The sequence below is a fragment of the Diabrotica undecimpunctata genome, chromosome 6, assembly GCF_040954645.1.
Source record: "Diabrotica undecimpunctata isolate CICGRU chromosome 6, icDiaUnde3, whole genome shotgun sequence".
Lineage (NCBI taxonomy): Eukaryota > Metazoa > Arthropoda > Insecta > Coleoptera > Chrysomelidae > Diabrotica > Diabrotica undecimpunctata.
This window is the reverse complement of record NC_092808.1, coordinates 31,265,934-31,281,453: the sequence shown is the minus strand read 5'-3', so window position 1 is coordinate 31,281,453 and position 15,520 is coordinate 31,265,934. Positions and strand designations below refer to the sequence as shown.

The 15,520-nt window shown below is 31.9% G+C and overlaps 1 protein-coding gene across 1 annotated transcript in view; it reads left to right on the top strand.

Moving 5' to 3' along the window:
• Window positions 1-14,600, top strand: part of PRAS40 (Proline-rich Akt substrate 40 kDa) — an 85,142-nt gene extending 70,542 nt beyond the window's left edge. The window contains exons 7-8 of the mRNA XM_072534557.1: window positions 3,366-3,499; window positions 6,188-14,600. Coding sequence (XP_072390658.1) covers window positions 3,366-3,499; window positions 6,188-6,301 — 248 coding nt within the window. The 3' untranslated portion in view covers window positions 6,302-14,600. The remainder of the gene's footprint in view (window positions 1-3,365; window positions 3,500-6,187) is intronic.
• The last annotated feature ends 920 nt before the right edge of the window (window positions 14,601-15,520 follow it).

Below are 15,520 nucleotides of genomic sequence, written 5' to 3'. Positions count from 1 at the left end.
GTCAACAGGGTCACTGTCACAAGTCAAAGCAAATGATGGGAGTTTTCAAAAATAAGAAGATTAATGTTTTAAATTGGCCTGGTAATTCGCCAGACCTCAACCCCATTGAAAATTTATGGGCCATTTGCAAAGCTAGACTGCGCAAAATCCACTGTACTACAAAAATAAAAATGATAAATGCGGTTATTCAGGTTTGATTTCGAGATAAAAGGATATCTTGGAACTGTCTCGGTGGAAGCTCGTAGAATCTATGCCAAAAGGGTAAAAGCAGTAATGGCAGCAAAAGGGGGACATATTTCTTACTAAGTGATGTAAGTTTACCTTTATATCTTGTCAAAATATAATTTTGTTTAAATAAACTGTTTTTCATTAAAACAGCATATGATTCCACTAATTCGCACAGTACTGTATGTTCACTAGTCAAACAGTAAAGAACCCAACGAACTGAAAACTGAAATTTGTCTTTACTGTAATTCGTACTTCAAAATGCGGAAAACTGAACTGCATATTTCCTTATATCCGGCTCGATGATTTTCCTTAAGAAAATTCGATATCAGCTTAAGTCCTCGTTCATCAGTTCATGTTATCGGCCTTACCGAGATGCTTTTTATCATCAGTATCATTCTGGCTTTACAACCCTGCGTGGATCCTAGCCTCTTTAAGAATTTCTCTCCAGTCGTCCCTATCTATCGCCTTCCTTCGCCAAGCATGTATTCCCATAACGCTCATTTATGCTAAAGTTTTGTATGTAAACTTTAGCATAAATGAGTATACACGCTATCTTAATAACAAATCTTGTACCGGAATCATTTTAAAGATTGTATTTTACCGGTGACCTGATGATGACCAGAAAACTGTTTTAGTCGAAACCGGTCATCGCTAGCTAAAAAAAAATAGATTCTTAGTCTGTAATTTATTTCTTCAAGCCAGTTTTAATTATTGCCGTTTTGTTGTATATATAAATTTCATATAATCCTCAAACCATTATGTTTTTCTGAGAATACGACAAGTTTATTGTGGTTTACTTTGTCGAAAACTTTTTCGTAGTCTAGAAAGCATACAAATAAATCAATATCTATGTGCTCTTTGAATTAACACTTAGATACTGAATAGTGCTTTTGTAGTTCCAAATATATTTCTTAATTCAAACCGAAATTCGTCCAGCTGGTGTTCAAGGACTGGATATATTCTATCGTATATAATGTATAGAAAGATCTGGTTCATCAAATTCATCTGTTCTGTAGTCTTCACATTTTTTGTTAGATCTTTTCATTGGTAGTGGTATGAATATAGAGAGAAGCCTATCATCGGGAAACTTTCCTGTCTGGTAAATGGTGTTGAACAGGTTTTGTTTCGGTTGCAATAGTCATCTTATAGCAATTTGAGGATTTCTCCATGGATTTGATCAAGACCTGGAGATTTATTATTTTTTATTCTTTGGATGAATATCACTACACTGTCTGCAGCATTAGTAATTCCTGATCTACAAATTAATGCTCAATACGACTATCCAAAACAAATCCGCTTCTTAATCAAACCATTTTCTGACACTGAATTTTACTTTTCGTTGAAGAAAAATTCAAATTCAGCACCAGGTGCTGATGAAATATATTACTAGATGCTATCAAATCTTTCAAAAATTGGTAAGACTGCGCTTCTGAATATATATAAAATTTGGTCACGCCGCATAAAGATTCCTGACGATTGGCCCGTTTATACTATTCTCCCAATCTTAAAACCAGGAAGTCTGGCTTCATGTATACTTAAAACATATGAGAGACTTACAACATATGAAAAACCGTCTGGAATTTTAGTTAGGAAAGACTACCCATTACCAAAAACTCTTTTTTTTTTTAGAAAAAGTAAATCCACAAAAGAAAGCCTTAGCCACTTATTGATAGATATTTATAGTTCCTTTACTTATAAGAAAGCAGTTAGTGCTTTTTGGATGTGAAATGGGCTTATGACAATGTTAAGCTCTACATTCTATATGCGAAAATGATGGAAATAGGAATACCTGAAACTGTAACTTGGAACATCATTAACTTGTATATTAATCGATCAGTACACCTTAGATTAAATGGAGATAAATCTAACATCCGGTACACATCTTTGGGACTACCACAAGGTAGCATCTTGAGTCCCCTATTATATATACTGTATACAGTTGACTTAAAAAATAAACTTCCCCAACACATAAAAATCTTACAGTATGCTGATGATGTTGCAATCTATGTAGAAAATAAGTCAATAGATAAATGTAATGATTACCTTAAATCAGCATTGAATATTATTAAAAAATGGGCGACGGATAAGAATATAACAATCTCGGAGAGTAAATCAACCATTGTTACTTTCACCAGAAAACGATATTCCCCTCCAAACCACCTACAATTTGATAATTATAATATTCATTATAAAACTTCAATAAAAATTCTTGGCGTATTCTTAGACTCCAAATTAAATTGAAAACAACACACAGATTGCATATTACGTAGAATGGAAAACGCAATGAATATCAATACTGTAAGTGTCAGTAACTGAGGAGCTGATCCAAACATCTGAATATTACTATACAGAAATTTGATGAGATCGATCCTAGATTATGGATCTATATTTTGTGACTTAGCATCAAACTCTGTACTCCAAAAAATCGAAAGAATAAAAAATAAAGCACTGGTTATCTCCGTAGTACACATATATTAGTCATAAAATGTGAGCTTAATGAATCTTCACTTTCATTACGCAGAGAATTCATAAGTAAGAAATTTATAGTTAAAGTGGCGGTTAATGATAAACTGTTATTAAATAAAATTGTACACCTAACCACTACATACCTAACTCATTATTACTGGAAAAAAAAGAAGCTGCTTTTAGTTTTGGAAACTTGTCTCAACGTTTCTAATTACAGTGATGACATACACCAAAATAGAACAAACCTCGCGTCGAAAATTAAATTATGAAGATTATTTATCTCCATTTAACTGCCATTTAAGTAATATTCTTGCGACAGATTTCCTTACTAAAATAGACCACCTTCAGTATGTACAACATCATTGGGAGTCATCAGAAACTATCTTAACCTATTTCTACGATATTATGTTGCTGGAATATAATTCTTCTATACATGCCTTCCACCTTTGTACACTTTCCTCTGTTTCCCATATAGTGCTTTCTTCTTTATCTGTTAATATTGAGAATACTTTGTTTTTGAATTTGTTCGCGTTGGAGTAATTTTGGAGGGAAAGCATATGACAGAAAGCTTTATTCGTGGTCTTGGATGCAGCAGTGCCTGTACTACTTTTAATTTACTTTAGACTTCAATTCATTCTATACTTTTTAATGTTTAATATATATTATTTCAGATACTAAAGATGAAAGGTCGAATCTGCCAAGAAATAGGCCCTCTAGAGGTAGTATAGCGAAATCACTGCCTATGAATATTCCAACATTTTTATCGCAGGCCAGAAATCCATCTACAGAAGACCTTGACGATCTTGTAAGTTAATTTTAATACTTTTATTTTTCACTTTTCAGTTTCAAATGTCGCGAATCTAAATGTGTAACAGAATTTTAGAGTGTATCAAAATATTTAGGGTTTTTCTAATTCATAAGCTCTTAAGACCGATTTTTTCTTTAGTCTTAAGGAAAATACAGATCTTTTTGTTAACCCGAATCAACGGGCGTGGATCAGTTAAGGTTGATCTGCACCCCCCAAAAGACAAACTCCAAATTTAAAAAATTTGAGAATTTATATTAGAAGTATTTTGACAACTTTAAAGCAAACTTCATGTTTTCGTTTTTGAAAAAACTTAAAAAAACTACTTTTTTCCAAGTATAGAGCGGGAAAACCAAACATAGGATTTTGTTAATTTTTTTACAGCATCAAGATATAGTTATAAGAAATACTTATGAATTTTTTGAACATTTTTGAATTTACAGTTTTGTCCCAATAGGAAAAAATAATATGTTTCGGCTTATAATAAAGTTACCGGTAAGAAACCAAAAATTTTTTTAATAGCAACATATATAAAACTGTAAAAGTGGAAAATATTTGCAATGAAAACGTTAAATATTTTTTCCTAAACAGATGAAAAATCTCGTTAAACAAGAAATAGGTCTTGAACTGCCGCCTTCAAATTGTAATGTCGAGAGATGGCTCCATCTGTAGCAATGGTAGTATTTATCATCGATAGATTTGGCAGATTATAACAAAATTTAATAGGAATGTTATCGGTTTGAATTTTGTACCGGTTATGCTGAAACTTACAGAGTTAAAATAGAGAATAGTAGATACTTCAACTTATATTTTGAAAGTACGATATCGTAAAATTTACACTCTCTAAGTAATATATTTATAAAAATCCTATTTAGTTTTAAAAACCTATTTAGTCGTTTTTAATTAATTATTTTAGTATTTTTAAACAATAGTGTTCCTTGCATAACCAGTGGCGTACCCATACTTTTCTGAGGGGGAGTTTTGAAATTTTTTTATGCTACCCCCATTTTGAGTCCCTAAAATTAGGGTTTTAGTTTAATTTAAAGTACTAAAGGTAGCAATGCCAAAGATTCAGGTATCTATTATCCTGCCTACCAACTAAAACAACCCTCCTTACTTGTGTGCATTTGACTGTCGCACGTACCGTACTCCGAAAGTGGGGTGGCCACTGTAAGGCTGACGACATTTTTGGAACACTCCCTTCTCTTATCTATTCTTTTGAAGCTATTTTCTTGTGGCATTTTAAAGTAATTACTATTTTAATGGGAATAAGCTACAATTGAATGTTAAAATAGGTTTATTGACGTTTGACATTAATCCAACTTGTAAATACAATACATTTTGGAGACGGCTATCGCCGTATTCCCGTTTTTCTCCGCCAATCCTGTCGGTTTAAAGTATGCTCCTCCTTCAAAATTTTCGATTCCAATGCTCTTCTAATTCCTTCATTCCATGAGCGTCAAGTTCAACCTCTTTTTCTTCTTCCAGGGGGCTTCTATTTGTGAAGTTTTTGGGGCCAACGTTCGTCAGGCATTCTCAATAGGTGTCCAAACCATTTTGAACCTCTTCTTTCTATTCTGTCAATGACCGTTTCTGTAGCATTCATGTTATTTCTTATAGATTCGTTGGTCTTCCTTTCCTGCCTTGATGTTCTAGCACTTCTTCTCAAATAATCACCCACTACTTAAAAATAAAAAAAAACAGCAAAAAAACAAAGACAAAAATATATAGAGCAGCACTTAGACCGATGATAGCATACGGAGCGGAAGTAATGTGTCTTACGAAAAAAGATGAAGAAAAAGTGAGTATTATTAAAAGAAAAATTATACGAATAAACAGACCAATAAAGCCAGAACAAGGAGAATATAAAAGACTAATGAAGCATGAAATAAGAAATAGAAATATAAACGAAGAGGAAGACATAGTAAAATTTATTAATCCATAAAGACTGAGATAGTAATAGATAATAATAAACAGACCAAAAGGAAGACATGTTCGCATAACATTATTGTTATTTCCCACTAAAATATTACATAATACCAGATCAATATTTAATTTTTAACTATCAACAAAAATGTAATATAATATGATTTTAATGGTAATAAGATATTCACAGATATAGCCGAAAGTACCTACATAATTTTTTTGTCGATAAAATTGTTTAGATAATATATGAATGTTTATTTGGTGTATTATATTCCGACTGACACAGCAGAGCAGTAAAGTATTATACATAAAGATGTTGTTAAAGATATCTTTGCTTACTTGGTCTACTAGTAAGAAGTTATAGCGTATTTGATAAAATTACTGTTTACACAACTTTTCAACTCAGCCAATGGATATAATGATAGAAAACTGCAATTTGTGTTAGGGTTTGAAAATATTACAGAGTAATCATGTAGAAATCTACAATTAAGTTGAAAAATTTACCACAGCAGCATGCCGCAGTAGAGCCATCTCTAGGATCAGAAACAAATTAATCGAGGGTGAAGATCAACCTTAAGAGACAGTAATCGGGATATCAAGTGAGTTGTCCGTGTATCCTGACGTAACTCACAACTATTCCTTACTTTAAGTGTATATGTCGATTTAAAATCAGAAGATAAACGACCAACGTCTTTAACTGACTGTAGTAGTAGTTTGATTCATTTTTTATTCTGTTATAAAATATGAAATTTTTTATTTTAGCCACAAGAAGACAACCTGGATATAGCAGCAAGTATCAAAGCTCTCGCCAAAAGTGTACACGGCGATGCAGTATTTGGAGAATTGCCAAGACCAAGACTAAGTACCCAGATTTAAGATTCTAAGTATCTTCCAAGGTATTCTTCCAAAAAAACAAAAAAAAAATACAGATGGCGTGAAGTTCAAGAAAAATAAGGTAAACGGTTATAAAACAAGTTCTCTAAGTTGCGTAAGTGACAAAGTGTAGAGTTTAAGAAGATAAATTTTTGTTTTTTTTTGGTATTTGTAAGTATCATCAAAGTTAAGAGGAATGTTTTGTTCGCCGGAGGACTGTCAGTATCTCACTCTTTCATTTGTCATTTTTTTAAACAATATATGTATTTAGTATTTTTATGAAACTGTTGTAAGTTAGTTTTAAAACGAATTCAATATTAAACTTTTTTTTATAAAACGAAATTGTAGAAATATACAATACAATACAACACTGCTTTCTTTTCGTTTCCGCATGTAAACATATCATTACTTTTTTACAACTCTTGTGTTTTGTGTGAATAGGTGGCCTATTTAAACTGAAAATTGAGATATTTATTGTATCAATCATTTCAAAAGTTTCAATGATATAAAATATGAACAAGATACTCAAAATAAGATATAATCTTATTTGAATCCTTACTTCCCACATTTTCATGTTGTGTTCTTTGTAATTAAATTGTTCAAATACGTGGTTTTTCCGTTGGCACTTCACTCTATGTCCAGTTATCCGTTTTTTAAATTTTCGTCCTTTCTGGCCTATGTATACATATGGAAAATGTATGGATGGATATGTACCATAAGTGATATTATAAATAGTGTCTTGTGTCATTGAGTATGTTCTTAGATGTCTTTGCGATTCTCACGCGAAGTGACACAAGTCTTTTATGAAACGATGTACTACATGCCATAAGTGTTATTTAATAAAAATGTCGATGATATTTTTAACAAATGTCGATAAAAAAAAATTAATAAATCAGAATGTGTAAATTTGGAAAAATGAATTGACCTATTCAATCGTTTCCCACGCGAGCTGAAGACTACCAAATTACTAGGGGCAGTTCATACTTTTTTTGCACTATTTCCATTGAATATTGAACGTTCTCCATTTTTAAACGGCGCGACAGAATCTTTGAAAAATCTAGGAACATACTGAGTGACACAGCAGTTTTCAAATGACGTTTTATTTACTATATAATCTTATATAAAATATTTTTACAAAATGGCGCTTGAATGGAATGAATTGTTCACTAAAACTTCATGCAATGTTTAGGTGTATTGGTTCAGTTGCTGTACTTCTGAAATTCCGCTTCTATCAGCTCTATCTTTGTTTTTATACATGTTTATCAAAGAATTGTTGGTTTTTATAACCGTGGTACTTTTTTCTTCAAAAAGTTTTCACCTTATTGCTGGTGGATCTATAAATGTTATAAAACTGTAATATTTGGTTGTCTTGGTCTTTTTGTATTATGCGTTAGGGTATATGGAACTAAACGCTCATTTGTATAATTTTATTAAGTAAGTTGTCTGTTAGTTTTGATTCAATTATAACATTGTAATAAATAATGGGTAGGAATCCGGAATTTTGACGAGAAAGTACTTACTACACTTTCGTGAATAGTTGGGATAAGTCTGGTAGTGGTGTTAAGTTTTTGATTGATTTGTGCAGTGTGACCCACTTGTCAAATGCCGTACGTGTTTCGAATCAATTTTTTTAATCGTCACCATTTCTATAAAGTAAGTGGCGATAGAAAAAATTAGTACTCGAACAAGGTTTAATATTTCGTCTTCGTACCCTACATAATTGGCGATGACTAAGTAATTAAATAGTTTGATTACTTTTTTAAACCACTTCATACCCTGTTACGTTTACCACTTGTTGTTTATTTCTGTTTCTTTCAATAACCATTACTTTAGTTTTTTGTATATTTGTTTTTAAATCATGGTCTCTTTGCTGATTTGTGATTCTTTTCATAACTTTTTTTAATATTATCAGTCTCCTAATTCTTGTTTCATAACAGCGTCATGAAATAGGTTTTAAGAGAATAAGAAACCAACGCAGTTTTTTAAGGTATTTGCATATTATCTCTTATATGTATTTCACTTTGATCTTGTTTTTTTTTTGTGCTGAATTTGTTGCTCCCGTTTTTCTCATCCCTTTTATTATGTTTAGGATCTCTTCAATCGTTCAGTTCATCTTCAATGTTTTATTAAGCCTGGTGGTTTTTTTAAGTTTTTAAATCTAAATTCTTCTATTTTTTTGTACTAAGTTTTAGCAGTCACATTTTTAGTTACATATTGTGGTGTGACCCTCGGTCGGCATCAACGTTGATGATTGAGCTCCCCCGGGTGCAGTCCATGTTAATATTCTTCGCGGATAATGTTTGAACATCATCAATCAGTCCTGATTTATCCATTGTTAAATATAGGCCTCCTAAAGATATTTTTATCTGTATCTGTTGTGCGCTTCTGCTATCCAATTGGTTGCAATTCTTCTGATGTCGTTTATCCATCCTATTGTAGGTCTTCCCCGGTTTCGCTTGTCTGTCCGTGGTCTCCACTCAAGCAATTTTTTGTCCACAAAAAAACATAGTGATCATTATATTGACGTCGATCTTTTTCTCCGCCTAGTTCATACTTTCCTATCGTTTCTTTCAAATGATCTTTGCTTCATCTCTGCTATTTCTACGTTCAAATTTGTCGCCTCAGATGTTGGTATATATAATGATTCGATCATTTACTGAAACGAATATGTACATCTCTACCTATATAAGGATTTTTACAGCTGTCGCCGCCTTCCTTCTTTCAGCCAACGTCTCCAGTCCTTTTTGTTCTGCCATTCTCCATCTCTAAGGTCTCGTCTTTCCATGGTCTCGTCCACTTTATCCCTCCAGGATCTTCGGGGTCTACCTCTTTTCCTCCTTCCTATTCGACTCCAATCCGAAATCTTTGCTATTCACCTTGTATGATCTGTTCTTCTCACATGTCGATACCAAATTAAACGTTTTTCTTCGATGTAGCTGAGTATGTCTTGTTCTACTGCCATTCTTCGTTTTATCTCCTCATTTCTGATGCGATCCATTTTTGTCACTTTGCAGCTTCTTCTCATGAACTCCATTTCAGTTGCTGTGATTTTGGACCTGTTTCGTTTATTTATTACCCAATTCTCTGCTCCATAGATCATTATACTGCGTAGCAAGGTGTTATAAAATCTCTTCTTTGTATTTCTGGTAATCTGTCTATCCCACAGTACCCCGTTCATTTGTTTAATACATGTTCTTGTCTGTGCTAATCTGCTGGTTATCTCTTGCTCGGTGGTTCCATTTTTTGAGAGTATGAATCCTAAATATTTGAATTTGTCAGTGCCGTTAATTTCCCTATTATCGTCCATTTCCAAGTTTCTCACTGGTTCTTGCTCTGTTGTTAAATATTCGGTCTTTTCTAGATTTATTTCCAGTCAATTTTTTGTGTATTGCTTTTCTAATTTTCGGAGAATATAGCACAGATCTTCTTCATCTTGAGCCGTTATCACTTGGCCATCTGCAAAGCTTAATGTGTACAAGAAGTTGTCCCGGATTGGTATTTCCATCCCTTCACATTTCCTTTTCCATGGTTTTAATATTTGTTCGAGGAATATCTTGAACAGTGTCGGAGATGTAGAGCATCCCTGCAATAAGCCTTTTGTGGTCTTAAATTCGTTGGAGTATTTATTGCCGGTTTTAACTCTTACCTTGTTGTTGTTGTAAAGGTTTTTTACGGCTTCTATTAACCCTAAGTTATTCCGATTTCCTTCATCGTGTTCCATAGTTGTTTTCTGGAGACCGTGTCATATGCCTTTTTTTAAATCTATGAATGCCATGTGTACTGGTCTATTTTTTGCCATTTTTTTTTTCAATTAATTAATTATATAAGACCACATATATCCACTCCAACAATTAATTGAAAAAAATAATTAATCGAATATGTACATGTTTTGCTTAATTCTTATGAATCAGTATTGTTAGGCTTTTTTCATGTTTTCTTAGCTTCTGACATGATGACTCATATGAGTGTTTTTCTAGTGTACTTGGTCTTCTTAGGTTTTACAGACCTGGTGCAATAAGAATATATCTGCTGCCTTATGCCATGCCCTTAGTTGCTTCGTGGACACTTATTTGACTAAAACTTATTCGGACCTATCTATCATATCTATAGAACGTTTCCTATTAGCTATCCCCGTCCAGTTTGTTTTCTGTTAACTAATGAAAAGCCCCACTTAGTTCTGGGAGGTATGGTAATCACATTGTTATAAATAATACCGAACTGCATTTACAAATTTGCTATTAAAGAAATGGAGTAGGTATTGGATGAACACATGTAAACTGTTCGGCCTAACACGGTAACTTTTGAAATGATTGATGCCGTTATGTCCTCCTTGAAAATGATGGTTTGTTCTCAAAAAAAAGAAAACTAAAAATAAGCGTAATGCAGTATATTTTTTTACTTATTGAATGTGTATTTGTAAGGCTTATCACAAAAATGTTAAAAAAAGTTCAAAATTTGAAATACTATGTTACTGACTGTTCAATTTTCGAATTTCGTAAGTATACTGAATATTTGTGTTTATGAATGTTCAAATTAATTTTTGTTATTTTTCAAAATATTTTACTTTTCAAAAACGTTATATCAGGATATTAATTGTCTTAGTTAATGGGCCTTTATTTTTCATGGAGTATAAATTATTACTACAAATTATTAAATTGAGGGGATGTATTAAAAATAATTGGAGATTTGATTAAAAAATGTTCGTAAGACTTTAAAAAATAATAATAAAAAAATAAAATAAAAAGCAGAATAAAAATCATCAGTCTCTTTGCCTTTATTCCCAAGCTAACTTTTTTATATTTGGCTTAATTACACATATCTCCAGATACTTCTATCTTTAATGAATATTAATCCATTTTGACATCCATCATTCATTTATATAAGTATTCCCATTCCTACAACTTTCATTTTGTGCTTTTTAACTGCTCTTCATTCAGTGCTGTGCATCACAGCTAGCTTTACTTATGTCTAAAGAACTGAACTAACAGCATATGTTCATAATATTTATGATGTTTCAGTGACCTAATCATTAAAAGTGGCGTGTGCCACTTGTTATATGCGTTTAAATAGACCATTCGACAGATAATACCGTATGAAAGCTATTTTCACGTTCTTTCAATGACACCTACATGAATATGAGTTTCATGCCAAAAACTATCATGACTTAAACAATTTCCATACTTTATTTTTTTAACGGTCAAATAAAGCAACTAAATTAAGGTAACTGTCCATAATCTTTTATGGCAGTCTTTAAAAATAACGAATGGTTGCCATTTTGTAAAATAATTTTAAATGGGATCATACGGCAATTAATACCTTAGTTAAAAGTTTGTTTTATGTCCATTTCAACGATAGCTAAGACTTGCTTTACACTGCTAGAGCAACATGACAGTATAGCAGGGTAGTATGCTATTTCTTGGTCTTACGGTATGCATGCAAGGTAATAGGGCCAGTGCTATGATTCTACCGCCTAATATTACACCTCAGTACCCAAGTAACTCATAAACATAAATCAGTGCCAAAGGTACTCATTTTATTTAGGCTGAGGTGTTTGGATATTTTTTTGCTTCTTGTGAGCCATTTCTCTCACTCCATAAAATAATATTCACTATTAGATTTGATTCTAAATTTTGAACTACATTTGAAAGCTGATTAGTAGAGACCTGACAATATGTTTGAGTTTTAACTGAAAAATTCACATCGGTATGTCACAAATATAAGCAAAGTGCTATAAATATTCCCAGAATGTCCAAAATATTAGCAATAAAAATAATTTTATTACAAAGTAACAAGGAAAAACATACATTTAAAATCATAACAAGTTTTATTGAATTTTACCATATAGTAATACTTTTCACTTAAAGCTTTTGTATAAAGACACATTTTCAATGAAACATATTTAGTGAACTGTAAACATGCTTTATTTTTTTATAGGATTAATAATGGTAATAAAATTAGGATATACTGTTAGCTAGACGTTTAGAATTGTTCTATGGTCTGTTCCGGGGTTCTGTATAGTAGATGTATACAGATTCTCATAGAACGTTTGTATTTTCTTAATTATTTGAGTTTTTTTCGGTCACCGTATTCCCCTGTTGGTTTTTGATTTTAGTTATCTTTGATTTTCCTTTAGTTAAATTTGATTTCAATACTCTCATGTTTCTACTGTTTTCGATGGTTTGCAATATTTGTTTTGTTTGATAGGCTCGCAAGTCTGACCTTATGCTCTTTTTAACTTTATTGTTGATAGCCTTTTACTCTGGTGATTCTTTCGATGTTCTTCTTTCTTCCATTAAATCCAGTGTTGTTTGTTTCAATTTCGTTTTTCTCGGATTTTTATTTTTACCATAGATCTTTTTTGCAGTTGATGTTATGGCATTCGTTAATTTTTGTGTTATTTCATTTATATCTTTCGTGTTGAATACTGGTAGAGGTCCTAGTCTCTTTTTTAGTTCACTTTGATATTCCTCTTGATTCATTTCAAGGGCTTCTATGTTTGGTAATTTATCCTGTGTTAATAATTTTCTTCTATCGAATTTCGTATTTACTTCTATTCACACCCTAACTAATCGATGATCACTACCAGTGTTGACAGAATTTAATACAGTAACATCTTTAGCAATGTTTTTTGAAGTTAGAGAGTATAAAGTCAATTTCATTTTTTACTTTGTCGTCTGGGTTGTGCCACGTCCATTTACTCTGCATTTTTTTCTTGTAGAATGTGTTTAAGCAGAATAGTTTTTCTTTGCTGAATAAATTTGCGAGCATATCATAGGAGATATAAGAAAAGTTGTTTACAAAAATAGGAAGAAGCTGTAAGTTTTACACTTTAAAATTATTATTGTTCTGAAGCTATTTTCTTGTGACACCTTGAAGTAATTACTATTTTAATGGCAATAAGCCACAATTAAAGTTTAAAATAAGTGTATTGACGTTTCAAAAAAAATTTAAACGTCAATAAACTTATTTTCAACTTCAATTATGGCTTATTCCCGTTAAAATAGAAATTACTTTAAAATTAGTTACAAATATACACTGTCTTCCATAACACTGTACCGTTACACGCTACCGTAAACACCCTGTATTTTATACTACATGTTTTTATGCTACACCTCCCTGTTACAAGAATACAAAGTTATTTTATATAATATAAGGTATTTAAAAAGTTATAACTTAAATGAAAATTGTTCAACAAGTTCAACACCTTATATTATTGGAAAGGTGTACAAAAGCAACGACCTGTTGTAGACATAGTTTTTAAGTGATTGTCAAAATTCATAAAAATGATTGATTTTGTTGAAAAGTAGATCACCTTGTATATGACCGTTTTAAATGATTAATGTAACAACTTCATTCGTGTATTCGTTATATCAATTCTCTAGTTATTGTAAGCAGTATACTTACGAATTCCCTATTACTTAAGAATTAATTGTAGGCATTGCTTTGATGGATTGCGTGATAGCAGTTTAGTTATGGAAAAAATACATTAAAAAATAACGATGCAACGTTGATGATGTAGTGTGGCCAGTTTTTATTAAAGATGGGAAAGTTTAAAATTAAAAAGGGTAATTCTACCTCAGAAATTAGTAACGAAAATAAATAAGACGTGTTTTATGTGGAATCTTTCAAATTTTTAATGTATATAATAATAGTGTTGTCGGATTTGTTGGGAAGTAAATCTCGTACGATAATTAAATTGCAAATATATATTTTTGAAAATTGCAAATCAATTAATCTTTTCTTTAAATAAATAAATAAATTGGTATTAATAAATGTGAACCTATAGCTCAATGATTGCAACGTGGTCGGTGAAGGCCTTTTCTTCAAGTTGCGCGTTCAATACAACAGTTGGATGTCAGATATCATTTGTCTCACCAGTCACACTGCAATTGTTGAACTGGAGGCATAGTTTTTATTTTCATTTTTTACTGCCGTTAGTCAGCCAGTTTTGGTTTTGGTGACAAACAAGCTATTTTGAAAATAATCTTTTCTTGCCAGAGTTGATTACATCCCCTATAACTGCCAAGTGATAACATTTTGCACATATTTATTGCTTAAAATAAAAAGAATTACTTTACCTATATTTAAATTTACGTTATAATAAAGCTACTACACCAAGGTATCCAGTTCACGATGGAGGTGGAAACTGATTCATCCATTCCGTTTCTCTACGTTATCATAAAGAAAAACCAATCCCACGGTTTTCATCACTCTGTTTATCGAAAACCCAAAAACAAAAGGTGACACTGACAAAATCGACAAAATTCTAAAATCAAGAAGAATAAAGACAATATTTACCCCCCAACAAAAACTTTCATCTCTTGTCCGATCAAGCAAAGACAGCATTAAAAATGAAAAACACGGAGTATGAAATTCCTTGTGCAGACTACCCCCGATCCTATATAGGCCAAACAAATCGTAGAATCCAAAATAGGATTTATGAACATTCCATTTCTTTCGCAATTCCGACTCAATTTGAGCTCTAGGTCAACACCACCTTCATACAGGTCACAAAACTGATTTTGAAAACTCCAGGACCATAGCCCCCATCCGCTTGTATAAACCAAGAATTATCCGAGAAGCCGTAGAAATAGAAAAAAAGGCTAAATTGTCTGTTAAGTTTAATTCCTGTAATAGTATTAATCTTAACTGACCGCAATTATTAAAAATAATTATCGTAACAGATTTACTTCGATAGCAATCTTGCTAATTGTAACAGTTTTTAAATTAAGGTGTACCAATTTGAAAATTTGTAAAGATTATAGATTGTATATTATTGTATATTATGTAAAGTCGTATGGGTATTTAGAAAATGTCTTTTTCTCTGGGGAAGTTGATTTGCTTTTAAAAATACTATTTCTGGAAACACTTCTAGAAATGTATACCGTTTGCAGAACAATGCAATGCACTTGTAAAGTACATGTTCTGCTATTTATTTTTCATTTTACATAAACTGGTACTTTTTAAGAACTGTACGCTTATTGTCTGACAATTTAAGTTAGGTTTCGGGCGATAGTGTTACAAAAATTGTTGCTTGCTTCAATCTTAGCATTAATACAGTAAGATGGTAGTTGATTGTGCTACCAGGTTCAGAGTTACCGTAACTCGTTAGTTCGTAAAGCTGGTCCGGGTATAGAAAAGGAAACTTTGCTCCTAATTTTGCTATATTGCACAATATCAATTACAAATACGTTTATTCAGAGAATTAATTCCCATTAAATA